The sequence below is a fragment of the Narcine bancroftii genome, chromosome 4, assembly GCF_036971445.1.
Source record: "Narcine bancroftii isolate sNarBan1 chromosome 4, sNarBan1.hap1, whole genome shotgun sequence".
In the NCBI taxonomy this organism is placed as follows: domain Eukaryota; kingdom Metazoa; phylum Chordata; class Chondrichthyes; order Torpediniformes; family Narcinidae; genus Narcine; species Narcine bancroftii.
Genome location: NC_091472.1, coordinates 244,459,720 through 244,487,366, shown reverse-complemented (window position 1 = coordinate 244,487,366; position 27,647 = coordinate 244,459,720). Strand labels below are relative to the sequence as shown.

Genomic DNA, 27,647 nt, shown 5'->3' with positions numbered 1-27,647 from the left:
TTTTATTTGTTTTTATAAGATCTCCTTTCATTCTTCTGAATTCGAATGTATAATCCCAGGGGATTTAGTCTCTTCTTGTAGGTCAACCCCCTCATCTCCGGGATCAACCTGTGAACCTTCTCTGGACAACCGTGAGCTCGGAAGGAGGTTAAGAAGCAGAACCTCCAGGATTGTAATCTCGGGGCTGCTACCTGTGCTGTACATGGGTGGGGGCAAAATTAATAAAATCAGGAGGTTAAATGTGTGGCTGGAGGAATGGTGCAGAGTGCAGGGATTCAGGTTCATTGACCATTGGGATCTCTTCTGGGGAAGACAAGACCTCTACAGGAGGGATGGTTTACACCTGAATGCAATGGGGGCCAATATACTGGCAGTTAGGTTTAAAAATGCTGTCAGATTTGATTTAAACTAATTTGGCAGAGGGAAGGGAACAGGACTGATAGGGAAGCAGATAGGAGAGTGAATATAGGGGTGTTTCCGTTAGACGGTGAAACAATAAGGAAAAAGGGAACTAAAAAGAATAGGAGAGTAGGGGCAAGTGCATCGAGAACAAAGGTGGAGGGAGAAAGGAGATATGGTATCAAGGTATTGTGTATGAATGCACGGAGTGTAAGGAATAAAATGAATGAGCTTGAGGCACAAATGGCAATGGGAGGTTATGATATTGTCGGAGTAACGGAGACATGGCTGCGGGTAGGGCAGGATTGGGAAATAAATGTTCCCGGGTACACGTCCTATAGAAAAGACAGAAAGTTAGGAAGAGGAGGTTGGGTAGCTCTGTTGGTAAGAAATGAAATTCAGGCGTTTGAAAGGAAAGACATTGAAACAGGTGGGGTAGAGTCTGTTTGGATAGAATTAAGAAATTGTAAAGGCATGAGGACTATAATGGGGGTCATTTACAGGCCTCCGAAAAGTAGCTTAGATATCAGTAGAAGTATAAATCAGGAATTAAGAGTGGCATGTCAAAGTGGTAGCAATACGGTAGTTCTGGGGGACTTCAACATGAAGGTGGACTGGGATAATCAGACGGGGGCAGGAACACAAGAGAGTGAGTTTATTGAATGTCTACGAGATACTTTCTTGGAGCAGCTAGTGGAGGAACCTACCAGGGGGAAGTCGATTCTGGACTTGGTGCTGTGCAGCGACGTAGAGTTAATAAGTGACCTCGATGTAGGGGACCCATTAGGGAATAGTGACCATGGTATGGTTGCTTTTGAGCTGCAATTAGAAAGGGAAAAAGAAAGGAAGTCGGAAACATCTGTACTGCAGTTAAATAAAGGGGATTATGCAGCTATGAGGGAGGAGCTAGCCAAAATAAAATGGAAAGATACACTAACTGGGAGGAGAACTGGGGAAAAATGGCAGGTATTTTTGGACATTTTTCACAGGATTCAGGACAAATTTATTCCAAAGTGGAGGAAAGGCTCTAGGAGATGCAAATGGCAGCCGTGGCTAACTAATGAAATCAAGTGCAATATCAAATCCAAAGGGAGTAAGTATAAGATAGCGAAGCGGAGTGGGAAGTTAGAGGATTGGGAAACCTTCAAAGAGCATCAGAGGGTAACTAAGAAAGTCATAAGAGAGGGGAAAATGAAGTACGAGAGGAAATGAGCAAATAATATAATGGAGGATAGCAAAAGCTTTTTTAAATATGTGAAGAGGAAGAAATTGGTTCGGTCTAAAATTGGTCCATTAAGAATGGAAAAGGGTGAAATTATTACCGGAAACAAGGAGATGGCTGAGGAATTTAACAAATACTTTGCAACTGTCTTCACCAAGGAGGATATAGGTTATGGTCAGTTAGGGGGTAGTGGTCATGCGGTATCAAGAGACTTGGGGAACTTTCCTGGGGAAGTAGGGGATCTAATGGATATCCGGATCCAGAAACAGGAGGTTGTGAGTAAATTGTTGGGACTGAGGGCTGATAAATCCCCAGGGCCTGATGGGCTGCATCCCAGGGTGCTTAAAGAAGTTGCTATGGAAATTGTGGAAGCACTGGTCGACATTTTCCAAAGTTCCATAGATTCGGGGGTGGTCCCTGAGGATTGGAGAGTGGCTGATGTGGTGCCGACTTTTAAGAAGGGAGGGAGGGAGAAAACGGGAAATTACAGACCGGTCAGCCTGACATCGGTGGTGGGGAAGATATTGGAGTCTATCATAAAAGGAGTAATAGCAGAACACTTAGGCAGAAATAATAGTATAAGGGCTAGTCAGCATGGATTCCTTAAGGGTAAGTCATGCTTGACTAACCTTCTGGAATTTTTCGAGGATGTGACAAATAGGGTGGACTTGGGAGAGCCAGTGGATGTGGTGTATTTGGACTTCCAGAAGGCCTTTGATAAGGTACCGCATGGGAGACTAGTGGGCAAGATCAGGGAGCATGGTATTGGAGGTAAGGTGCTGACATAGATAGGAAATTGGTTAAGAAATAGGAAACAAAGGGTTGGGGTAAGCGGGTCTTTTTCAGGATGGCAGGATGTGACGAGTGGAGTGCCGCAGGGATCGGTATTGGGTCCTCAGTTGTTTGTAATTTATGTAAATGATTTGGATGAGGGGATTATTAATAACTTGAGCAAATTTGCAGATGACACGAAACTGGGTGGCGGTGTGGGGTGTGAGGAGGATGTCAGGAAAATGCAGAGGGACTTGGACAGGTTGGGGGAGTTGTCTGCTGAATGGAAGATGACATTCAATGTAAGCAAATGTGAGGTTATCTATTTTGGTGGCAATAATAGGAAAGCTGAGTATTATTTAAATGGAGACAAGCTAGGGAGTGGGGAGGAGCAAATGGATCTGGGAGTACTTGTTCACCGGTCACTGAAGACTAGCATGCAGGTTCAGAAAGCTGTGAAGAAGGCTAATGGCATGTTGGCTTTCATAAAGAGGGGATTGGAGTATAGGAACAGAGAAGCCCTTCTGCAGTTGTACAGGGCCCTGGTGAGACCCCACCTGGAGTATTGCGTTCAGTTCTGGTCTCCAATTTTGAGGAAGGACATACTAGCTATAGAGGGTGTGCAGCGCAGATTTACAAGGTTAGTTCCAGGGATGGCGGGGTTGACATATGCTGATAGGCTAGAAAAACTGGACTTGTATCCAATGGAGTTTAGAAGGATGAGGGGGGACATGATTGAGGTATACAAAATTATCAGGGGGATAGACAGGGTGAAGTCAGATTACTTGTTCCCAATGATGGGGGAGACGAGAACTAGAGGGCATAGTTTAAGAATACAGGGTAGGCCCTTTAGGACGGAGATGAGAAAACATTTTTTTACTCAGAGAAGTGTGAATCTGTGGAATGCTCTGCCACAGAGGGTGGTAGAGGCAGATTCGCTGATTATGTTCAAAAGAGAGTTAGATAAGACTCTAGTGGGCAAAGGAGTTCAGGGTTATGGGGATAAGGCTGGAAAGGGGTACTGATGGTAGTGATCAGCCATGATCTGTAAAATGGCGGTGCTGGCTCGATGGGCCGAAGGGCCTATTCCAGCTCCTATTGTCTATTGACTGCTTCCAAGGTCAGTATATCTTTCCTCAAGTGTGGAGACCAGTATTCCATGTGCAACCTCTCCAGTATCTTGTAGCTTGACCTCCTGCTCTTGAATTCCATTCCTCTAGTGATGATGGCCAACATTCCATTTGCTTTCTTAATAACCTGTTGTACCTGCAACCCAACTTTTTGCGATTCATGCACGAGCACTCCCAAATCCTTCTGCACTACAGCGTGCTGCAGATTTTCACCATTTAAATAATAATCTACTCCTCTATTTTTTCTACCAAAGTGGATGACCTCACATTTACTAACATTGTACTTCATCTGCCAGACCTTTGCCAACTCACCTAACTTAACTATATTCTTCTGCAGCCTCTCCACATTTTCTGTACAATTTGCTTTTCTACTCAATTTAGTATCATCCACAAACTTGGCTAGACTACACTCTGTGCCCTCTTCCAAATCATTCATGTAATTGGTGAACAGCTGCGGGCCCACCACCGATCCCTGCAGCACCCCACTTACTACTGTCTGCCAATCAGAAAAATACCCATTTACCCTGACTCTCTGCCTTCTGCCAGTTAACCAATCCTCAATCCATACCAATATACTTCCCCCGACTCCATTCATCTATATCTTATCGATGTCTCTTGTGCAGCACCTTATCAAATGCCTTTTAGAAATCCAAATATACAACATACAAATATACCTGTTCCCTCTATCTATTTTCAATTAAAGTCTGACAATTTTCAAACAACAAATGCAAGGTTAACAGCTTACAATTCTCTTAATTTCTTTCTCACATTTTTGAAATAGCAGAATCGCAAGAACAATTCTATGAAGAGAAATATTGAGGTAACATTTAAAGATTCCAATTAAATAACTTGTAATCCCCTCACCAACTTCCTTTAAACATTTGTCTTGGATATTACCCCTTTAAAGACGTTATTTTGTTTATTACTCTTACTTTCTTTCCATTAATTTTCGTGACCCCCAATGCCTAGTTCAATATTTATTTCCTTGGAATATCCAGGATGCTGTTCTTTTTCATCTGATTTAAATTCTGAGGCAAAACAAGGATCCTTCTTGCCATTGATTTTATTTTCAAGATAGTGTTACAGGCCCAGAGGACCCCAAAAGCCAGCAGCAATAGAAATCCATCAAAACAAATGGTTACTTAAACAAAAGCTACTTTGAATTTTCTTTAAACATAAAAACTGGATCAAACTCTAACTTACTACTATTAACTTAATCTAATTCTAAGTGCAAGTGTATGTAATGTGTGTGTAAGTTCAGTCCAATCTCACCTTACTCCTCCAAGTTCACCAGTATCAGGCAATTATACTGTGCACAGAATTTAACATTTGTGAATCTTTACCAGGCTTTGGTGCTTGAAAGTTAAATGGTTACTGCTCAGAAAGGTTCTTGTTGATTTTCAGAGAGACATTTGTTGCTCGTTGGACACACACACACAAACTGATTCCTTCTGATCAGCCACTTCAGTGTCTTGCCGAATAAATCTACCCTATCAAGATTTTCCAGATGATAACCTCTTTCTTTCAGGTCACCACAGAATTACTTTTTGTTTCCCTTATTTCAAGTGAAACATTATACATCTAGCCACCTCCTCTTGTATGGACCAAGGGCTTTGACCAGGCTGAACTAAAAACTCGCAATCCATCTTCAAAATGGGGTTTTTCCATAAGCTTGCCAGCTTGTCCTGTTCCAGTCTCAGCTGCTGCTACTGAACTGTAGAACTGAATTCTCTCTCTTGCTCTGAGAAAACCACATGACCCTCTTAGAACAGCAAACTGCATTCAGACAGAGTGCGGCACCGAATCCTTTCATCTGTTGCTTTCCAAAACAATAATCCATTACTCCACAGCATGGCCAATTAACATTTATTTGTGAAGTCCTTATAGGCACTCTTCAAAGTTTTTGCAAAGGCACTCAGAGCCTGGATTGTCTAGCTTGAGCAGAACTCTGACATTTTAAATGAGATCTGTTTTGAAGTGTTTGTATCTGTGTGTGTGACCTAACTAAAAACCCCATAATCTATCTTCAAAAAACATATCTATACATAATTTAAAAATATAACACAATCTGTCACAATAGTATCATTAATATCTGTTTTTAAAGCATTCACATTACTTGTGACCAACTTCCTTTTAACTACAAATGATTGTTGATTATAAATGCAGAGTTTGGTTGAGAAGTGACAGATGGAGTTTAATTCAGGAAAGTGTGAGGTGGTTCATTTCAGTAGGTCAGATTTGAAGGCAGAATATTAATGGAAGAACTTTGAACAGTGTGGACAAACTGAGAGATGATGGGGTCCATGTCCATAGGACACTCAAAGCTGCTGCACAGATTGACAGTGTTGTTAAAAAAAGTGTGTTGGCCTTCAGTAATCATGGGACCACATTCAAGAGCCATGAGGTAATGTTAGAGGTATACAAGACCATAGTTGGACCCCACTCGGAATACTGTGTCCTGTTCTGGTTATCTCATTACAAAAAAGATGTGGATCCTATAGAGAGGGTGTCGAAGAGATTTATAAGGATGCGACCTGAATTGGAGAACATGCCTGAAGAAATTAGGCTGAGTGAACTTGGAGCGACAGAGGATGAGAGATGACCTGATAGAGGTAAACAAGATGATGAGAGGCATTGATCGTATGAATGGTCATAGGCTTTTTCCCAGGGCTGAAATGGCTAATGCCAGGGAGCATAGTTTTAAGGTGCTTGGCAGTAGGTACAAGGGAGATGTACGAGGTAAGTCCTTCACACAGAGCTTCATGGGTGTATGGAACATGCTGCCAGCAACAGTGGTGGCGGCAGGTACAATAGGCTCTTTTTAACAGCGAATTAGATTGGTATATGGAGGTGATAAAAATGGGGAGGGGGAGGGGTAATGCAGTAGAGAAATTCCAGAAAGTTGTTAGATTAGGTTATTATGTCGGTATAACACTGTGGGCAGAAGGGCTGGTACTGAGCTGAAAATTTCTATGTTCTATGTAACACAAAAAAAGTGGTCATTCAACCCAATGAGTCTATGCCAGTTCATGCAGAGCAACCCTACCACTCCTACTTTCCCACCTATATGTCTTTAATCTATTCTCTCACATGCTCACCAACTCCATGATGAATATCCTGAATACCTACCTACTCTGGGGATAAATTAAAATGACCAATTAACTTACTGGCATGAATTTAGAAGGTAGAAAGAAACCAAAGCACCATAAGGGAAACCCATGCAGTCACAAGGAGAATGAACAAACTCCACATAGAAAGCAATTGATACAGGATTGAACCTGGCTCCCTGGAGTAGTGGGACAGCAGGATTAACTGCTGAACGATTATGGTGTTTGTCACTCTGATAATATGTGCTCCTGTTCTTTATCATTTTCTCAAAATGGGCACAATTAACACCTTTTGTTGGTCTGGATTCCTTCCCCAGTCAGCATTGTCTGAATTCTGACACTTTTTGAGATTTTCTGCTTCTGTCTTATTCCTTTATATCTTTGTTTCCTATAGATGCTGAAAAGACTGTTACGAGCCCAGAGGATCCATACCTGTTGAAAGGCATGAACAGAGTAGATGTAGAAAGGTTGTTTCCCATGGTGGGAGAGTCTTGGACAAGAGGGCACAACTTCAGGATTGAAGGGTGTCTCCTTAGAACAGAGATACATAGGAATTTCTTTAGCCATAGGGTGGTAAATTTGTGGAATTTGTTGAGTTCTAGGTTATATCATTATAGTTATGGATAAATAAGTCTTTAAAAGAGATAGATTGTGGGGGGTTTAGTGTAGTTCACTTCACAGAGTAACACTTCACAAAACACATCTCATTTAAAATGCTAGAGCTTTGCTGAAGCTGGACGTTGAGGCTCAGGTTGGCTTTGCCAAAAACAATGGAACTGCTTTGGAAAAATACTTCAAAAGCAGATGCAAATGGAAAAGTCCAGGCTCAAGTGCTGATAAGATCTTTCAAAGATTGGATTTAGAGCCTTGGGAGAGGTTTTGGTTTTTACAAGCAGAGAGAAGAAAAAACAAACAGGATTCTTCTGAGAGAGAGAGAGAGAGAGAGAGAGAGAGAGAGAGAGAGAGAGAGAGGAAGAGAGAGAGAGAGAGGAAGAGAGAGAGAGAGAGAGAGAGAGAGAGAGAGAGAGAGAGAGAGAAGTCAGTTCTACTGTAGCAGTTGAGGCTGGAAAATGGCAAGCTTGGCAGGCTTGTTGAAAGACCCCATTTTGAAGACAGGTTGTGAGTTCTGCCTGTTCAAAACCCTTGTCGTCCTTAAAAGAGGAAATGGCTGGCCAGAGAGTTTCTCCTGAAATAAGGGAAACAAGAGGAACTCTGTTGTGACCTGGAAGAAGAGGTTATCATTTGGAAAACCCATGAGGGGGCAAGTTTCTTTGGCAAGACACTGAAGTAACTGATTGGAGGAAATCAGTTAGTGTGTGTCCAACGAGCAACAAATATCTCTCTGAAACCAACAAGAACCTTCCTGAGCAGTAACCACTTAACTTTAAGCACTAGAACCTGGTGGAGATTCATAAATGTTGAATTCTGTGCACAGTATAAGAATTGCCTGATACTGGTGAACTTGGAGAAGTGAGAAGTGAATGATTAGACTGTGAAACATAGAACATAGAACTTTACTGAACATATACACATTACATACACGTGTGCTTAGAACTAGAAAGTGGTTATAAAGTTTGATCTTGTTATTATGTTTAAAGAAAATTAAAAGTAACTTTTGTTTAAGGAAAATTGGTGAATTTTTATTGCTGCTGGGTTTTGGGGTCCTCTGGGCTCGTCTCGTAACATTTGCCACAGGCAGTTGTGGAGGCCAAGTTATTGGGTGTATTTAAGGCACAGATTGATAGGTACTTTGTTAGCCAGGGCCGCAAAGGTTATGGGAAGAAGGTCAGGCAGCGGGAAAATACCACAACCTGTCTGGATTGGTAGCAGAACTTCAAGCACCGTCACGCTGAGCATCTCAGGGCTGTGACCCACGATTGCACTCCAGATCCAGCTCCAACAGAGTCATCAAGTTTTCAAATAACATAACAATATTTGGCCTCACCTGCAACAACAATGAGTCGCACTATAGAAAATTTTGTGCTGTGATGCGAGAATAACAACCCAAGTCTCAATGTGGACAAGATAAAAGAAGTGATCATGGACTTCAGGAGGGGTAGGGACAACCTCCCTCCACTACACACGAAGAATTCTGTCTGGAGAGCACCAAGTTCCTTGGAGTCCACTTAAGTCATGACCTATTGTGGACACTCAACATCTTCTCACTTGTCAGGAAGGCATAACAGTGACTGGCAAGGCCACCATCCTGTCAACTTTCTGCAGGAGCTCTATCAAGAGCACCCTGGTTGACTGCATAGTGTGATACAGTTACTGTGGAACATTGGATCAAAGTTCAATCCAGAGGACCATAAGAGCCAACCACCCCTGCTCCCTTCAACCATTGTCTCAATAGGGCTTGCAAAGTTTGTTAAGGATCCCTACAATCCCGCAAACAGCATCTTCCAGCTACTCCCGTCAGGAAAGAGATAATGAAGTATCAGAGCCAGAACCATCAGGTACTAGGAACAGCCTCTTCCCACAAGCAGTAAGACTGCTAAATGACTGCTGAACTGCTCAGACAATCCCTGTGGGTCTATACTATTTATTCAACAATATTTATTTATTTTTATATAGATACAGTACTGTATATAAATCACTTCTAAATATGTGTGGCATGTCTATATATATGTTTGCATGTTTTTACACTGAGGGCCAAAGAACACTGTTTTGTCCAGTTCTTCTTATACATTTGAATGATAATAATAAACTCGAACTAGTTCTTGATTAAATGGTGGAGCAGCCTCGATGAGCTGAATAGCCTATTTCTGCTTCTCTGTCTTTTGGTCTCATAGTCTACAAAGGGCTCTTATACAAGGATGTAATGTGGAATAAGCTCCAATGTAATGCACAATTGAAAAGATCCCTGATACTGCTTCAGATTATCTTTTATCAATTTGACTTCCAGATATCTGTGAAACTACAGACAACTGGAACAAAAGTTTTACAAAGGCAAGGGATAAAGAGTCGTGAGGGAAGAGGTGGAGCAGAGGGGAATATCAACAAGCTAAAAAACTGCAGCAATTACTTTCATTCTCCCTTCTTTAGTTGTATAGCTTTCACCAAATATGATGGAAATTTTAAATAAATTTAATAAAAGCAACCCGATTGCCGGAGTGTTGAGCAACTGGAAATTTTCAAATTGAATTATAAATGAACCATTTTAGACTGCTATTAGAATTTGAACCTTAAATGAACACTGGATATTCTGTTTGCAAAATGGTACCATCTGGAGTTGTTTATTTGCCTATGGACACAGTTTGAGCCAAGGGTGCTAACTTCACAAAACCAGCACTCATGGGAAAGGCTGCTTGCTGCATTCTAAATGGAATAGTAACTGAACACCCAACAATCACATTTAGTATGCATGCAATTTACTTCATGAAATTGGCAAAGTTTAACTTTGGAGCCATTTCTGTAGAGGCTTTGTTTAAATAACACAGACTTCAACTCCAATTGTTGTCATCGTGTGTCTGGAGGTGACAGATGTTACTGCTAAATAACATTGATTCAATTGCAGGGTATTGGTTGAAATGCTCAAATAATTGTCCACTTTTTGATTAACATAAATATTGAGAAAACATATAATTCTGCAATATTAAGTAAGTATTAAACTGAAAGAGCAAAAGTGACTCACCAGTGTCCAAAGTAAAATCCAGCAAAAGGTATTCGTATGAAATATCAATCTTTGTTTCCACTTGTGGTCTCTTCAGGGTAGAAAATATTTTGCCAGGACTGTTATCATCAGGCTCCTCCAGCTTTCGTAGTCCACAACCCATGGCAGGATCTGCAAGCAGTCAGATTCAAGAACTACTCGCGAGTCCTGTGACTGTGATTTCAACAAAGGGCAGTTATAATTTCTGTTATGCCTCTGGCCTCCATAAATCTTGAAGTCAGTTAAAAGTGAAAAAGTGCCCCGGAAACTCAATATTTCAGCTGTTTCTTTACATGTACAATTAAACCCCTGCCCACTTACTTGAGCTCCCCCCCTCAATTTTTTAAGCATAATCCCTGCAAGTTAGTTACATCCATTAATACTGCACACATGCAGCCTCACATCACTGCCTTTCATGCCACGTCAGTCTACACTAAGGCCCTTCAAGTTTAATAGTAGACACGAGCCTTGTCCTCCCCCACAGACTGAAATTGGATAATTAACAAGTAAACAAAAGGCCAGAATAAAACTTGGATGGCGTTACCTGCAACGAGAAGAGCTCTGGAACCAAGCTGCAGATGGAAACTCTGTCTGAAGTTGAAAGCTCCAAAATGGTTGTAGACTAAAATCATTTCCAGAAAGGAAGTAAAATCCCTGAGAGGAAACTGTTTCTGGCATCTGAGAGGAATGGTTAACGCACTTGAGAGCTTCAGATTCTGCTGCAGCCGTTCACTTTCAGATTGAAGTTTAGTTCCTGGATACTTGGAAAACAACTGCAAATAAAGAATTTGTTTCAGGAAACTAATTTGCCATATGTTGCCATAATTTGATCACACTGAATTAACATGCACAAAAAAAAATCACAGGATTTTTGTCCTACCTTTATGTGCGAAACTTCTTTCCAACTAAACTAAAAATAATGGAATAAATAGTCTGAACAAAAAAAAATAAAACTCTCCAAGATGACTGAAATCAATACAAGTATTTCTGAAGATTCACTAAGTTTTTACTTTTCATAAATTTTAAATGATCAAGGGAAGAAAAATATGTTGATGCAGTTCTTTAATCATCAAAAATAAAATTATTCCCTCCATGGATATTACAATTTTACAAATATCTCTAAAATTCTAAACAATTCCATTGTCTATATGATAAACTGCTGCAGTATTAATAACATTAAAAAATGGTGGCACAGCTGGAGCTACTGTAACACACCACTGCTGCTAGTGTGGACCTGGGAGAGTAGAGAGCGAAGACACAGAGCTGCTAAAATCCTGAAACCGCAGGTCTGTGTCCAAGATGGCGGCACCTCTACTTGGCAACAACCACAAGGGATTGCAGACTCTGATGAGCAGCAGACCAGTGCAGGGCACCAGAAATGGGGAGAATACCCCTCCCACCATCCCGCTGAGAAGGAGAAGCAGAGATGATACTACAGGACGGTGACCACGGGAGTGAACCAGCAAGGGGTTTAGTGACTGAGGGACCCACACAGGCTGTGGGTAACTTGCAATCAGTGGACCTGCACAAGCTGCACAAGTTGCTCATAAGAACAAGCATCAGAGTCAGGATTTGAGAGTGTGCTGAGGGCAAGAAAGGCTCTTGATGGGCCTTGGGTGCTGAAGACTTCCTGATCGCGTCAGAAATTTGGATCTGGAGCTGGGGTTGCCGATGGATCAGCATGCGCTGTAGGAGCGCTGGAGTCGAATCCACGGATACTCAGTGACTCTGAGAAGTCTGAGCAGGCAGAAGGCAATTTTGTGTAATTTTACATGTTCTGTATATTTATGTATTAAATGACAATTAAGAATCTTGAACTATAATGTTGCAGAAATTAAGTACAACTGAAAACTTTTTAAAAACCATTTTCCCTTTCAAAATTAATCAAACATGCTCATGCACAAATGTTAACTTCAGTAGAATGCTGTAACAAAGTCACCAAACTTGTTAGTTGAAAATGAGAGCCCTGGTTTTATGATCACATGCTAGTTAAATGAAAGGGTAGCTGTTACCAATTTAATAAGATAATCAAGATGATATCCAGCCAGCAGCATGACATGTAGAAATGCTCGAAAGCAGTTGCTCTTAAAAGACTCCTGCGTGCAATTAAAGGGAAGAGATATTTTGCTGCCTTTGTGAAAAGTTACATCAGAATTGCATACATGCATCCAAAACTATTGAGAAGTATGTGTTTGGGAGAAACACATGAAGCAAATGAAGATGCCAATTTACTTCAAGGGAGCTTGAAGCTAATCGGGACCGTGAGCAAATATTTTTCAGATGCTGCAAATGAAAAGGAAATTTCCTGTGTTTGGGAACAATGTCATTTACTATTTCATGACTTGGCCATACTTTACAAATATCAAACCAAATTTTTAATGAGTAGCATCACACAGAAATATGAAGCAAATTCAGCAATCTTTCCATCTTTTCTATACAATCATTTACAGTTAAAAAAACACATCATTTGGACTTTGCCACCAAATTCTTTGAAGGTATGCCATAGAGAAATACTGCCACCAATAGTCTGCTGTTATAGACATATAAAACTCATAAAAATTTCAGACAGAATGATTGTGTGTCTAATACCCTGGATGCATATTCGACTCTTCCATAGAGAGACAGAATATGGAAAGGAGTTATTATTAAGAAACATATAAATTAAGGAGGTAGGCCAATCATTCAACACATCCATGGCTGATCATTACTAGGGTAAAAAACAAATAAACAGATGATAGGTTAATGGGAACATGGGTGAAGAGTTGAGGAGTGTGAATGTTGGGAAGATGGAGTATATGGGGGGGGGGGGAAGAAACTGGGTAATAGGGGACTAGATGGGGTTGCATGTGAGAGAGGGCCTGGGTAGATTGGAAGGAGAGAGAAAAGGATGGGGTGGGGGAAGGGAGCAGGTTACCTGAAATTCAGGAACTATGTTGTTTTTTAAATTATGAGATATACACCCATTTTATCATCAAGTTGGAGACTACCCAGGGCATAGATTTGAGATGAGAGAGAAAAATTTTAAAGAGGACCAGAAGGGGAAGCTTTTCACACAGAGGGAGGTGGGTATATGAAGCTCCCAGAGGAAGAGGTAGAGGTGATGACAATTTCAAACACATTTGGACAGGTTCAGGGGTAGAGGTTTAGTGCAGTGGTTTTCCAACTGTCCCCCTAAACTCACATTCCACTTTAAGCAATCCCTATGCCATAAATCAGTAGTACTCCACTTTAAGTATTCCCTATGATATAGGTGCTCTGTGATTAGTAAGGGATTGCTTAAGGTGGTATGTGAGTGGAAAGAAAAAGTTTGAAAACCACTGTTTTAATTGTACTTAATTGACTCATTATGTGCATGGTTTCATAACTCCAAAGGAAATGGGCCTATGACAATTTTTCTCAAGCAAAATATTTCAGTAACAATTGGGTCTAGAGCAGTGATTCTTAACTTTCCCTTCCCACTCGCATATCACCTTAAGCAATCCCTTACCAATCACAGAGCACTTATGGCAAAGGGATGGCTTAAAAAGGAATGTGAGTTTAAGAGGGCAGTTTGAAATCCACTGGTTAAGAGGGATATGGGCCAAATTTTTCATGGAGTACGGATGAGCTCAGGAAGACACCATGGACAGTATGGATGAACTGATTGAAGGGCCAGTTCTGTGAACTCCTTCTGCAATGCCCTCTGAAACAAGTCACAAAATTGCATAAAATAACAAAACCAAACAAACTATCTGTAATCAATCTAGGCAATACAATCTACTACAACAAAGGCATGCATGACTAGTTAATCCTGCAAAGCATCCTTATGGAGGTATGGGGGTTATGCCAAAATTGTGAGAGCTGCCCCTGACAATACAAAGAGCAACTGGTACTCTTCATACCCTGTCCCTGCATTCCTTCCTCTTAATTCCTCTATCTCTGTTGCATCTGCTCCCAGGATGAGATCTTCCATGCCAGATCATCAGAGATGTGCTCCTTCTTCAAACATGACTTGCCCTCTACCACCATCAAATCTGCCCTCACCCACATATCTTCCATAACTTGCACTTCTGCTCTAGTCCCTTACGCCACCAGATGCAACAAGCACAGAATTCCCTTTGTCCTCACCTGCCACCCCACCAATCTCTGCATTCAACATATCATCCGCTGCAATTTTTGCTACCTACTATGGGATCCTACCACCAGACACATTCCCCTCTCCAGCTTCCTCAGGGTCTCATGACTTCCTCATCCACTCCTCCATCCCCACCAGTCATCCCTTGGCATCAACCCCTGTGATGGCAGGAGATGCTCCACTTGTGCCCAGACCTCCTCCATTACCACCATTCAGGACCCTGAACAGACCTTCAAGTGAAGGAACACTTCAATTGTAACTCTGCAGGGGTCAAAACACTGATTCCAGAGCTACTGTTGTGGACTCCACATCAAAGTCTGGGTGCAGATTGGGAGATCACTTCATTGGGCACCTCAGCTCTGTCCACTGCAATAGCAGTAAATCTCCCATTTCAATTCCCGTCCCATTCCCTTGCTGGCATCTGCCATGGTCTCATAAACTGCTAGACAACCTGCAAATTGAAGGAATAAAATCTTGTCTTCCATCTGGACATCCTCCAACCGTAAGACATTAACATCTCCTTCTCCTGTTTCCGTTAACCCTCCCCCTTCCATTTATCCACCCCCTGTCTCTTTTCCTCTAGTTCTAGAACACTACAGCACAGTACAGGCCCTTTGCCTCTCAACATTGTGCCGCCCCATATATCCCTTACAAATATTAAACTCTCCTCATCATGTAACCTTCTATTTTTTTTCATCCATGTGTCTAATAAATGTCTCTTAAATGTCTCTAACCTTTCAGTCTTCACTGCCATCTGTGGCAAGGCATTCCAGGAAACCACAGCTCTCTATGTAAAAAGCCTTCCCCTGATATCATCCTTCTGTGCTCCAAAGAGAAAAGTCCCAGCTCTGCTAACCTTGCCTCATATGACATTTTCCAGTTCTAGCAACATCCTGATAGATTTCCTCTGCATCCTCTCCATAGCTTCCACATCATTTCTAATAATGGTGACCAGAAATGAACACAATTTTCCAAGTATGGTCACACTTGAACTCAATCCCCCTATTAATGAAGCCCAACATCCCATAGGCCTTCTTAACTATCCTATCAATCTGCATAGCGACCTGGAGGGATGTTTGGATTTGGACCCCAAGCTCCCTCTGATCATCCACACTCCTAAGTAACCAGCTATTAACCCTGTACTCAGCCTTCTGGTTTGTCCTTCCAAAATGTATCACCTTACACTTATCTGGATTGAACTCCATCTGCTACTTTTCCACCCAATGCTGATGAGGGTAATGTACTTTTTTTTTTAACCTACAACCTTCAGCACCTTCCACCAACCTTTGTATCATCCACAAACTTACTCACCCATCCTTCTGCTTCTTTCTCTAGGTCATTTGTAAAGATCACAGAACAAGGGTCCTAGAACAGATCCTTGAAGAACCTCACTAGTCACTGACTACCAGGAAGAATAGTTTTATTCCACTACTCTCTGCTTTCTTCCTGCAAGCCAATTTTTAAAAAATCCACACAGCCAAGGTTCCATGGATCCCATGCCTCATGATTTTCCAAACAAGTCTCTCATAGGGACCCTATCAAATACCTTACTAAAATCCATATAGACCATATATACCTCCCTACCCTCATCAATTTCATTTGTTACATCCCCAAAAAACTCTTGACACATGAAGCATGACTTTTCCTTCACAAAGACATGTTGACTATCCTTAAGTAGACTGTACTTTTCCAAATGCTCAGAAATCCTATCGTTGCAAATCCTCTCCAATACTTTGCACACCGTTGATATAAGATTCACCAGTCTACAATTCCCAGGATCCTTCAAATGACCTATTTTAAACAAAGGGACCACATTTCCCATTTCCCAATCCTCCTGCATCTCCCCTGCAGCCAAAGATCATAGCCACTGCCCAGCTATTTCTTCCCTCACTTCCCACAGCAACCTAAGGTATATTGCATCTGGCCTGGGGACCTATTGATCTTAATGTTTTTAAGAAGATCCAACACTTCTTCTATCCTAATCTCAACATTGTCAAGCACACAAGCCTGTTCTATTCTGATCTCACCCTGATTCAAACCCCCCCCCCCACCCCGGCACATGTTGCCTCCTTTATCTTTTAGCGGCCCCACCTTCATTCTCACCATCCTTCTGTTCTTCACATATGCATAGAACACCTTCTCATGTCTCTTTCGAGCTCTCATAAGTCCTTTCATAAGCTCCTTCCTTTTTCCTATATCTGATGTATGCTTCCTTTTTCCTCTTAACTAGCTGCCTCATTCAACCAGTTCCCTTTTCCTACCATCTTTTCCATCTCAGTGGGACAAACCTATACTGAACCCCACAAGTAGTCCCTAAACTTTCTCCACATTAGTTCTGTCTTGAACATGTTCACCCTTGAACATGTTTCCAGTGTACTCTTGCTAGTTCCTGCTTCATACCATAATGATCCCTTCCACAAATAAACATTTCTTGATTTTGTCTGCTTTTATCCCTATCCATAGCTATGCTAAAGCTCAGGGAGTTGTGGCCACTCTCACCCAAGTGCTCACCTACATAGAGGTCTGCCACCTGACCAAGTTCATTACTCAGAATTGTATCAACATTCTCTCTCCCCTCTGACAACTTTCACAGAGCCCAAATCATTCTTACCTTTCTATCATACACAATTAACATCTTTTGCCTGTTGATCTGGACTCCTCCCCCTTCCATTCTTCCCCCTTTCTCTCCCGTCTTTAATTCAGACATCTGCCTGCTTTTTGTTTATTCCTTGAAAAAGGACTCAGACCAGCCAGCTGCAAGCCAGCTGAGTTCCTCCAGCATTTCTGTGTTTTTACTGTCATACTCACAATGGTGCAGACTCCTGGATGTGTCTTGTTTCCAGTGACAGGTCAGATCAAGCATTGGTGATTGCAGAGAGGTTCAGAAAATCACCTTAGGAACTCATAACAATGAACCAGGATTTCTTGATTTCAAATGGCATCAACTCAAACATAGTAAATGACCATAGAATGGCTGAAGATAGTTAGGACACAGAAGATACTGAGCGAGGGAAATGTGGCTCACAGAATAAAATTCAAACCAGTGGGTCACTATTCACCTTCTCAAGTGCAATTAGAAAAGACAAATGTTGGCTTTAGCAATGACTACACCAGGGGTGGCCAAACTATGGCCCCTAGGCCAAATGAGGCCTGTTGTCCATTTTTAAGTGACCAGGGTGAATTTTAAAAATAAAATGGAATATGGCCTGTTAGAACATGGTCTTTAACAATAAATGCATTGTATATACATTGCACTTAGATTCAACAATGGATGTTGCTACTAAACTGACCAGTGCAATGATGCTCATTGATGAAAAAAATTACTTCAGTTAAAAAACTTTTTACCTTAGTTGATTAAACATAGCAGAAGGAAAATTAATATTTTTTTCACAGATGCAAGGGGGAAGGGTGTTTGATTCTGTAAGGAATCAAAACTTTAATAGCCTTTCCACAGAATTATATTGCATTATAATCATCAAATTAGACTCTTGGGTCATGGAATGTCCAGAGACTTTTTCCCCCAAACTATGAATGTCAGCTTCATAATTGCCATTTGAATTCTTGGTTCTGGAGAAATGGCCTTGAGCTCTAACTGCTAGTCCAAGAACTTAGTTACTAAACCACTGTACCCATTAATCTACTGACAGATTCTATCTATCCTACCAAATCTATTATGGTGTATTCAGCTCAAGAATCATATAAGTCACACAGGACAGAAACAGACCCATGCTAAACAATGTGGCCTCCTGCTTTAATACCCCATGCCCGCATTAGGCCCATACCCCTCCAACCCAAAGTTATCCAAGTATTTCCAGTAAGCCAACATACCTACCTCTACCACATTATCCAGTAGTTCATTCCATATACCCACCATCCTCTTTGTAAAGAACTGTCCCTTCATGTTCTTTCTAAATCCCACTCCCTCATCTTGTAGTTATGGCCTCTCGTCTTAGATTCTCATATTTAAGGAACAAACAGAATTTTTTTTTTTACCTTACCTTTGCCCCTCGTAATTTTATAGACCTTAATAAGATCTCTTTTCAATTTGTGACACTCTGATGAAAAGTCTCACATTAACTCAACTTCCCTTATCCTGCCAACATGTCTGTCAACCACTTCTGTTCCAATTTTATAATACCCTTTCTATAACTAAGCAACCAAAACTGCCCACATTCTAAGAGTGGTCTCACCAACATTTTGTTTAATTTCAACATGATGTCCCAAGACACGTATTCAATGCCCTGACTGAAGGCAAGCATCCCAAATGTTCTCAATACTCTGTTCATCTGTGCTGCCATCTTTCAAGAGTTATGTACCTCCACCTCTCAGTTCCTCTGCTTCATAACACTTCTCCAAGTTGAACTACACCAGCCAATTCTTAGACGAGATCCCAACCTGATCTGGATCCTCTTTCAAACCCAAGTATCCATTAGTCTATTTTTGAGTCATCTGCAAACTTATCCACCTTTCCACAAATATCTTTGTCAAAATCATTTACATATTCATATTACAAAAAGCAATGTTCCTAGTATCAAACACTGAGGCATTCCACTGATCATGATGCTCCAGTCTTAAAAAATGCACTCCATAATCATTCTCTGCCAATTTTTTAAAATCCAGTATGCCATGACCTCCCATACAAACCACATGGGACCTTGCCAAATGCTATATTAAAATTCATACAAATCATATCAACTGCCTTGCCCTTATCTACCCTGTCACCTCTTTAAAAAAAATTACATCATTTGTGACACGATTTCCCGTGTACAAATCCATGCTGGTTCTAATGCTCCCCAAGCGAACTGAATGTTAAGATTCTACCTCAGAATCGTCTCCAGCAGTTTCTATACCACTGACGTCAGTCAATCAAACCTGTAGTTATCCGGGTTATCCATACAGCATTTTAAATAACATCTTATTTTCCATCCTTCAGAACGACTACTGTCCTCATCGAAGATTAAGAAATATCTGTCAAGGCCCCAGGATAGACATGTAGTTATCCACCTTGATATGATCAAAAACTAGCACTTCTTAAATATTATGTAGACATGTCCTAGGCTATCTTTATTACCTCTCAAGCATTTTCTTGCTCCACAGAAAACACATTCACAAAATATTCATTTAATATCTTCCTCATCTCCTCTTGCTCTATCCAGACTCCCTTCAGAAGGGGACCTATTCTTTCCCTCATGCCCTTTTGGCTTTATATTAAACACAAACTTTTTTTGAGCCCTGATTTCACTCTTCATCATGTTCCTACTCTGTATACTCAAGAAATTCTCTCAAACCTATCTGCATGTATCTTATATTCTGTTTTAAAACACTTTCTTTCTTGCTAACTTTATCTTTTTCGTCCATCTCCCCATCTTGGATCTTAATCCCCTGACAGACTAGTTCAAAGCCTTCTGGGTGAAGCTAGCAAATTTTCCTGCTATAGTGGTCTGCTTCTGGTTCAGCCAAAACCCATCTCTTTTGTACAGGTCACCTTTCCCCCAGAAGCCCAATTATTTATAAATCCTGCAACAGCTGCTCAACCATGTGTTCATGCATATTATCCTCCAGATCCTATTCTCATTGGCACTGTGGGGTAATTCAAAGATTACTCCCTTGGAGATCCCACTATTGAACCTACATTTTAACTTCCTGTTTATGTACAGGACCTCATCTGATTCCCTACCTACATCATTGGTACAAATGTGTATCGTGACTTCCATGAGCCATGGACTCAATCTGAGACATCCCTGACCAGATCACTTCATCATCTCGAGAAAAGCAATAGGATTCCCATGTGTTAGTAATGCAATTAAAAAGTGTAAAAATAAAATCTGATTCAATTGTTTGCTAAATTTCAATATCCAATGAATAATTCCTTACAGCACTATTTTAAAACCCCCATCACAAAAGTAAAAAATGGCTTACATATCCTCTCCATGTAAAGAATTGTCCAATGGTTTCAACCAGAATATGTGGATATGATGTATTGAGCCATCCCATGTAAAAATTCATACTAATGGTTCTGATGAAAAATCATTTAACCTGTTTCTCTCTCTGAGGCTGCTGGACCTGTTGAAAATGTAGCATTTTTTTAAATTTCAAACTTCCAGCACCCAGATTATACTTTTTGATTATAATTATGATTTAACTGTTAGATACACTTTGCCTCATTAAGCAACCATTTTAAGAATATTAGCTCCTTTCAATAAACAAGTTGGAAAACAATTACACCTTCCTTGGTGATAAAATCACACTGAAATCTGGAACTTGGCTGGTCTTGCAGCATCCATAAGGGCTTAGGCCCGAAATGGTGGTAATACATCTTTGATCTCCTCTGGATGGTGCAAGACTGCTGAGCTCCTCCAGCATTTCCATTTTTACTACCATCACATCTGTACTCTTTTGTGTTTCACTACCCTGGTGATAACTATCCAGTGGACATCTCGGTCTCTGCAGTTTATCTGAATTCCAATGCCTGAAACCTCAGTAAAGTCAGGATGCAGAAATCTTTCAAGTTTATCCACAACCAGATGTTGGGCTTGGAGATCCATGGCAGGCGACTCGAAACAAATTTTATTTGTATCAATTTGATGTTTATTTATGCACAACTGTGAATCCTATATATGTATACTTTATCAAAAAGCACACAATGTATTTTGGCATGGATATCTAGCAGTACTAGCAGCAATGAAGTAGAAGCTAAATGGATTAAAAACTGGGCTTTTGCAGAACTGAAAAGTCCTGTGTCTCCAAACATAGTACTTAAGTAAAAATAATCTCCAATTAGATATCCCAAAAAACTTGCAAAACACAGTTAAGTTTCTGAAAACAAATTAAGTATAATGAAATTCAATTCAATTTACACTTTAGAGTTCTCTTCTAACTTATTTTCTTTATATAAATTTCATTTGGTTTCCCTAAATTTCTTTATATTCTACTTTTAAGTAATCCTTTGGTTTACTTTTTAAATGCAAAAATTACCGTGGCTTCTATTTTTATTTGTGGATATAAATCCCAATAAACTTGAGAGCCAGAACAAATGATGAACTGCACATTTAAACCACCCCCCATGACTCTGATTCAACAATATTTATTTAATGTGCATATATGTACCGTGCATATTTATCATTAATCTATAGGTGTTTATGCATTTGTGTTTACAATGTTTTGCAACAAGGACCAGAAAATGCCATTTCATCATGATGCACTTGTAGTCAAAACACAGAAATGCTGGAGGAACTCAGCCAGTCTTTTCAATGTCCAAAAAAGCAAATATGAAAAGACTGGCTAATATTTTAATACATAAATCCTCCAGCATTTCTGTGTTTAACTATAATCACAGCATCCGCAGACTTTTGTGTTCCACTCTCTACTTGTAGTCAGATGATAAACTTGAAAAATGCTTCTCATCTCCTCCTTCCCATACTCAAAGACACTTCTTTATTTCCTATGAATCAATCATCCTGATGCTTCAGCATCTGAATAACTGGGGTAGTTTGCTTTCTTTTCCAACTCACTGGATCACTTATTCTTCTGACTTACCAGGGCTGAGTTTCTCTGCTCTCTTGTCCGACTGCCCCAGCTCCTGTGCTCTTTTTCACTTAACAGGACCTGGTTCAGTGCTCCTTTCCCATTTGCCTGGTCACTTCCAACTCATCGAAGCCTCGGTTCCTATGCTGCCTTTCCGATTTATTTTTTTTAAACTGTCCAAGATTTATATATTTGCAAATTTAGAATACTTCACCGTTGCCCTGCATGGAGAATTTTTCAGATCTTGAAGTTTATTTCCTTGACTTCTATTTCTAAAATTTGTTATAGGCTAGTATTTGGAATTAAATTCTATGATATTTAGTTTAAATATAAATTCAGGAAGTCACGTTAAAATATTTAGATTCCAAGACAATTGTTAGCAATTTATGCAGAAACATCAAACCACAATACTGAACTGTTTATTTACAGTAAGGCTTACATAAATACAATTGTAAAACATTACAATCATTTTTGAGTTGCTGGTCATATTTTATTAGTAAGCCTTGGATTTTGCCTTTTTTTAAACAATATTAATGGTCAAATAAGTTTTTTTCCATTACTATTTTTAACAAGTTATTTCCTTACTTTAATATTTAACTAATACAAAGTTACATTTAAGCTACAGCTTGGTACCAAACCAAACTCAAAAATCAGCATCACATTAAGAAACACTTCCTAGTCCTCATTAAGAATTTAGTTATCATATCAATTGGTTATGTTTGAACAATTGGACAATACAACTTCAGCTATGCATGCTCAGACTTTGCTACTGTCGACATTGGATTTAAATAATTCACAAAGCAAGGATCTGGACACAATTTCTTATTTTTACATGAGTATAGCAAAATTTGTCAGTATAACAATTAGTTTATGATAACCATTTTCTTTCAATAGTTTTAAATTAAATATTACAAATAAAACTTAAGAAAACTGCACCTGAGATTTGACACCTCACTTCTACATAATCCATGCAAAATGCTCTCTTTTATTTGTAAAAGACCTTTACACGGGATAAGAATGTAATAAGGAAATGATAAACTTTGAATGTGATGCACTGAACTGAGTTTAGTTTGTTCACAATTACATATAGTTACTTTCAGTTTTAACATTTATTACAAATTATCTTGAGTAACAACGGTACATCTTCAGAAGTTACATTTCACATGTGCTTAAACTACTATAACAGGAAAACCTGTAATTGTGTCTATTACTTAGCTTTAATTTGATTGGGAAATGTTTGATATTGCATTGAGTAAAAATGTGTTACCAATAATTACTCAACATTAGATTTATTATGTGCTATGTGATAAAACCTGGTTATTGACTTAAAAAATAAAAGAAGTAGAAACATGAAGTTCCAAGTTGTATGCCTGAAAACAGTCTGCTTGACCATCAGCTTGTTTCAGAATACTAATGATCAACTATTACTGCAGAACACCGCTGTCTTTTGAAAGGATGCTGCTATAAAACTTGCTCATGGAAATATACACAGATCAATTTTTGAGATTAAGGCAGCTATACCCACAAATTTGTGATACCCTTTGAATCAGAATGTTCAGAATACTCACCATTGACATTATAGATTTTTGTTAATAATTTATTGCATCGAGTTACTGGAACCACAAATAACATGTCTGAGATTATTTTGTTTATTATTGGTATCTTCAGCATGAAGACCACAGAAGAAAATTCAGACTTTTAGCATTAGAGGACATTGATCAAAACGTTTCTGGAAGTAAAAATAGATTATGCATCTTAAGTGGTGCAAAGTGTTTCACTGCTGGCTAATTACTTTAACTTGGAGCAAATACTTTATGGGAAAATAGCATATTACAGATTATTATTGTTCCAGAAATTTGGAAACCTACATTAGTAACCAAGTTATGTTCAAATAAAAAAACATGACAGTTTGATATTTTAACAAACTCTTTGTAATTTCAACCTGAAAAATGTAGCATCTCTAATTACCTGAGAGACCTTAAAAGGGAATATTTTACCTTCTTGAAAAGTATATTTGCATTTATTTAACTCTAGAAGTTACTTTTTTTACTTTGAGCATTCCTTCAACTCTATATACAGGAATATTATAACTGTTAAATGATTTGATTTAAATTGAGTTGGAATATTCTACCAACTGTTCCATGCCTGACATTTTATATCAGTGGACATCTTTTAATCTTGGACCACAGTCCAGATTATGTATAAATTACATCTTTGAAAAAGGGAACCAAGTTGAATTACCAAATTACTGTGAAGTTATTGAATAGTTAAAAAAACCTCAAAATTCTGTAAGACAGATGATTGGATTGTAAGGATCCACCAAAATTATCTTTACATAAAATAGATTACAGATCATAAATTATTTATATTAAAGCATGCCATGCAATATATTGCTTGGATATATGTATTATGCACAGACTGCTGTTAATTCTGGACAACAGTGAAATATTGGTACTTGAACTGTAGATACAATCAAAATTCAATGTAGATTTACAAATTAAGAGACAATAAATAGGAATAATTTTTAACCTAACTAGCTAGACAATCTGTCTAATTCTCATGCTATGAATTAATTAATGCAGTGAAAACGGTTTGTGTTCTATGCTCGGTAGATGGAAGTCTGTTGTTAAATTACTGCTGGAGCAATAAAGCTGAAAATCACCCAACAAAACAAATTAATGTTACAATCGAGAGAGGAGTTATAAATTGGTTCAAATTAGCTTTAAATATTCTTGTACATTTTCATTCCAACATTCATGGTTGTACACATAGCTACTGTAAAATAATGTACATGTTGTGCTGACACAGAACTTCCATACTGAACTTTTACATGAGGTAGCAAGGTCATTTGCTCAGTCACACTGAATTGTACCTGTACACTTGAGGGTCATGAAGCACTATAAAGATGTAATAATACCCTCAATTGGGTGTCACAAAATTAAAGTGAAGAAAATTAAACACTATTGACATTAAAATTAAACACTATTTTGCTTAATTGCAAAAATGGAAGAAGATTAGTTGAGATGCTACATTACACAAGTCCATAAGTTGAAATAGCCTTATAATTCTTTAATGTTCCAACTTATACAAACATAACTATGAAAATCGGGAGATAAAGTAACTTTCAAAAATCTGATTAAACCCTAACTGCTTGCAAGCTTTAATGTTGATGTAAATAAATTATAAAGGAACATTCATGTGGTTTACTCATGCTTTTGTAAAACAATGAACTTTATGTGATGCCTGTTAGAGGGAACAGAGCAAACAAACTAGGTTGATGAGGTGAATCTCGACATAATAATTGTTTGTTGGTTAGCAAATCTCTAGTTTATTTTTAATATATCTTTTACAGTAAAGTTGTTTAATTTCTATACTACAACCTAATTATATGCCTATCATAATTACCTTTCATTGTCCTCAAAGATGTATTAACAAACCACTGGATTATTTTAATATTCTATTGATTGTAACATAGACACAGAGAATAAACAAACAATTATATGCATGCTGTCTTAAGTTCACAGAATAAAGCTCATACATCTTCAATGTTTTTAATAGTGCCTTTGTTAACCCCAGTAACACTATTTCAAATATTATGGGTAACAAATTTAGTTCTTATGGACCTGAAATAATTTGCTATATAAAGAATACAACACAAATCCCTGAGGGATTGTGGTTTAACAATATGTAGCTAAACTTGGGCCTAAGGAAAAGTCAACTGATGTTTTACCATTTTCCATTAAAGGATGATTATACAAGTTTATAATATTATAATTTATCCAACTGTGCAATGTGTTTGACCTAACCAGCTGAAATTTGTGTTTTTTTTCTCCCATGACGTACAAAAGCAATTACGGAAGATATTAGTCATGACTATTAAAATTAATGGATTTCAACCAGTCAATTCAGGCATTTTTATATCAATAATCACAACAAATTATAAATTGCATGTTCTTATAACTTATAATGCCAAAGATGTAATCATCCGATTGGTTTGGATATTAATAGAAAAGGGAATCTATAAATAGATAGAATATCTAAAATTAAGTATATCCATCCAAGGTGTGGTATGTTATTAAGTGTTATGTTATTTATAAAATGCCTTTATTTGTTTTAAGTTCCTAAATTTTAGTCCTTCCTAAAGATGACATTCCATTGAAATTGGAGCTATAACAGATGCCAGATAGTACCTATTCAAGCAATCATTATTTACATTTTACCATTTAAAATTGATTGCAGACAGGTGAACATTAAAGGCATTACAGATAATTATGATCCCACATCTCTCTGAAACTCTAGAATTTGCCAATCTAGTAATTATTTCAAAATTGAAATGAAAAGAAGGAACCATGCTTATTTTTTTCCATCCCTAATCCAGTATTGAGCTGCTAAATTCACCAATCTAATAGTATTTTAGTAATTCCAGCAGGAGCCTCAGTTTTCAATATTGCTATTCCAATTTTTAACAAAACATCTTGGCATGACTGCTTATAAAGTCAAGTTGGATTGAAGAACTATTTTGAATAGAACACGAACTTACAGATGCCTTCTCTTATGGTGAAATATTAAGGCACTGAAATGCAGTTGATTTATATAAGGATGTACCAATTCACCTTACATCTTGAACTCTAATAATTGCTAAGCTACAACCAACAACCTAAACTACAATAAAACAGCAATACTTCAACACTGTACTACATTAATTGTTTTCTGATGTAAAAATTTGACATTTTAGAAGGATATGTATAAAGGCAACACAATAAAAATGTACTGTGTGTATTAATGGTCCAAAATTCAGGCTTTCATTCAAGCCTTGTACACTAAAGAAAGGAAAAAGAATCTAGTCTAAATTAACATATTATAATTTAAATTTTTTCACGTAAATATATAAAACCAAATTGCTATAAATAAAGACATAAAAGACAAGTGATTATATAAAAAAAAGAGGCTGAATAAAGTATATGGAAAATGCAAATAATACAAAGGGGATAGTGTAAAAACATGTAAACTTTAAAATTCCTTAAAAATTAGAGGTGCCTCATTCAAGCTCAAAACAAATAAAGTGGCTTTATTTCCTTCTGCTCATTAAATAATTTCTTTTTAAATCTCCTGCTGTTTGTCAAAATCAGCATAACTACTGCTCTGTGCCCAACGGCCACATATTATGCCTGGTCTGGATTATTTGCAATTTCTAAGAATTCACATTGTTGCCATGATCCTTAAAAATATTTTCGTTTAACTTACACTGCAAGATTTCTTCAGTTTGAAGTATAAAATGAAGACATACTTAGACATATTAACTGTGGCATGTTCAATAACAACTTTTTTTTCTGATTTACAATATATAGTGTAACTAAACCTACACTATTTAACCAATTACATTTTTTATATCTTTAAGAATCACTTCCTTTGTGCACTTATGAGAATTAAGACTTATTAATTATGCCCTCTTTCATACCTTTATATATTTTTAAACAATGGTATTACAAATACTACTTAACAGATTCAGTTGAAGAAGGTGGAGTAAGAATAGAATCTTCTGCTCTGTACTCCTTTCTCATATGGTAATGTGGACTACGTGTGTAACGAGGTTTAATTCCAACTGGTGGAGGTTGGGTAAAATTTCGTCTGACAGGATGCAACCTAGAATCCTGGAGAAAAATATTAAAATATAAAAAATATAACTGACAGTCATGCTTATTATCTTTAGTGCTGATATATATGGCAT

The 27,647-nt window shown here is 38.5% G+C and overlaps 1 protein-coding gene across 13 annotated transcripts in view; it reads right to left on the bottom strand.

Annotated features, from left to right (window-relative positions):
* rftn2 (raftlin family member 2) overlaps positions 1-27,647 on the bottom strand; it is a 186,283-nt gene that overhangs the window by 49,591 nt on the left and 109,045 nt on the right. For 10 of the 13 annotated variants that reach the window (XR_011356518.1, XM_069934549.1, XM_069934546.1 and 7 more), the window contains exons 11-13: positions 27,421-27,570; positions 10,826-11,054; positions 10,264-10,413 (exon numbers count right to left, since the gene is read on the bottom strand). Coding sequence is in view for 12 of the 13 variants with exons in the window: in XM_069934549.1 (XP_069790650.1) it covers positions 10,264-10,413; positions 10,826-11,054; positions 27,421-27,570 (529 nt within the window). In the remaining variant the exon portion in view is untranslated. Of the gene's footprint in view, positions 1-8,482; positions 8,575-10,263; positions 10,456-10,825; positions 11,055-22,322; positions 24,571-27,420; positions 27,571-27,647 lie in introns of those variants that run through there. The other 3 variants (XM_069934555.1, XM_069934557.1, XM_069934558.1) reach the window with 3 other exon arrangements.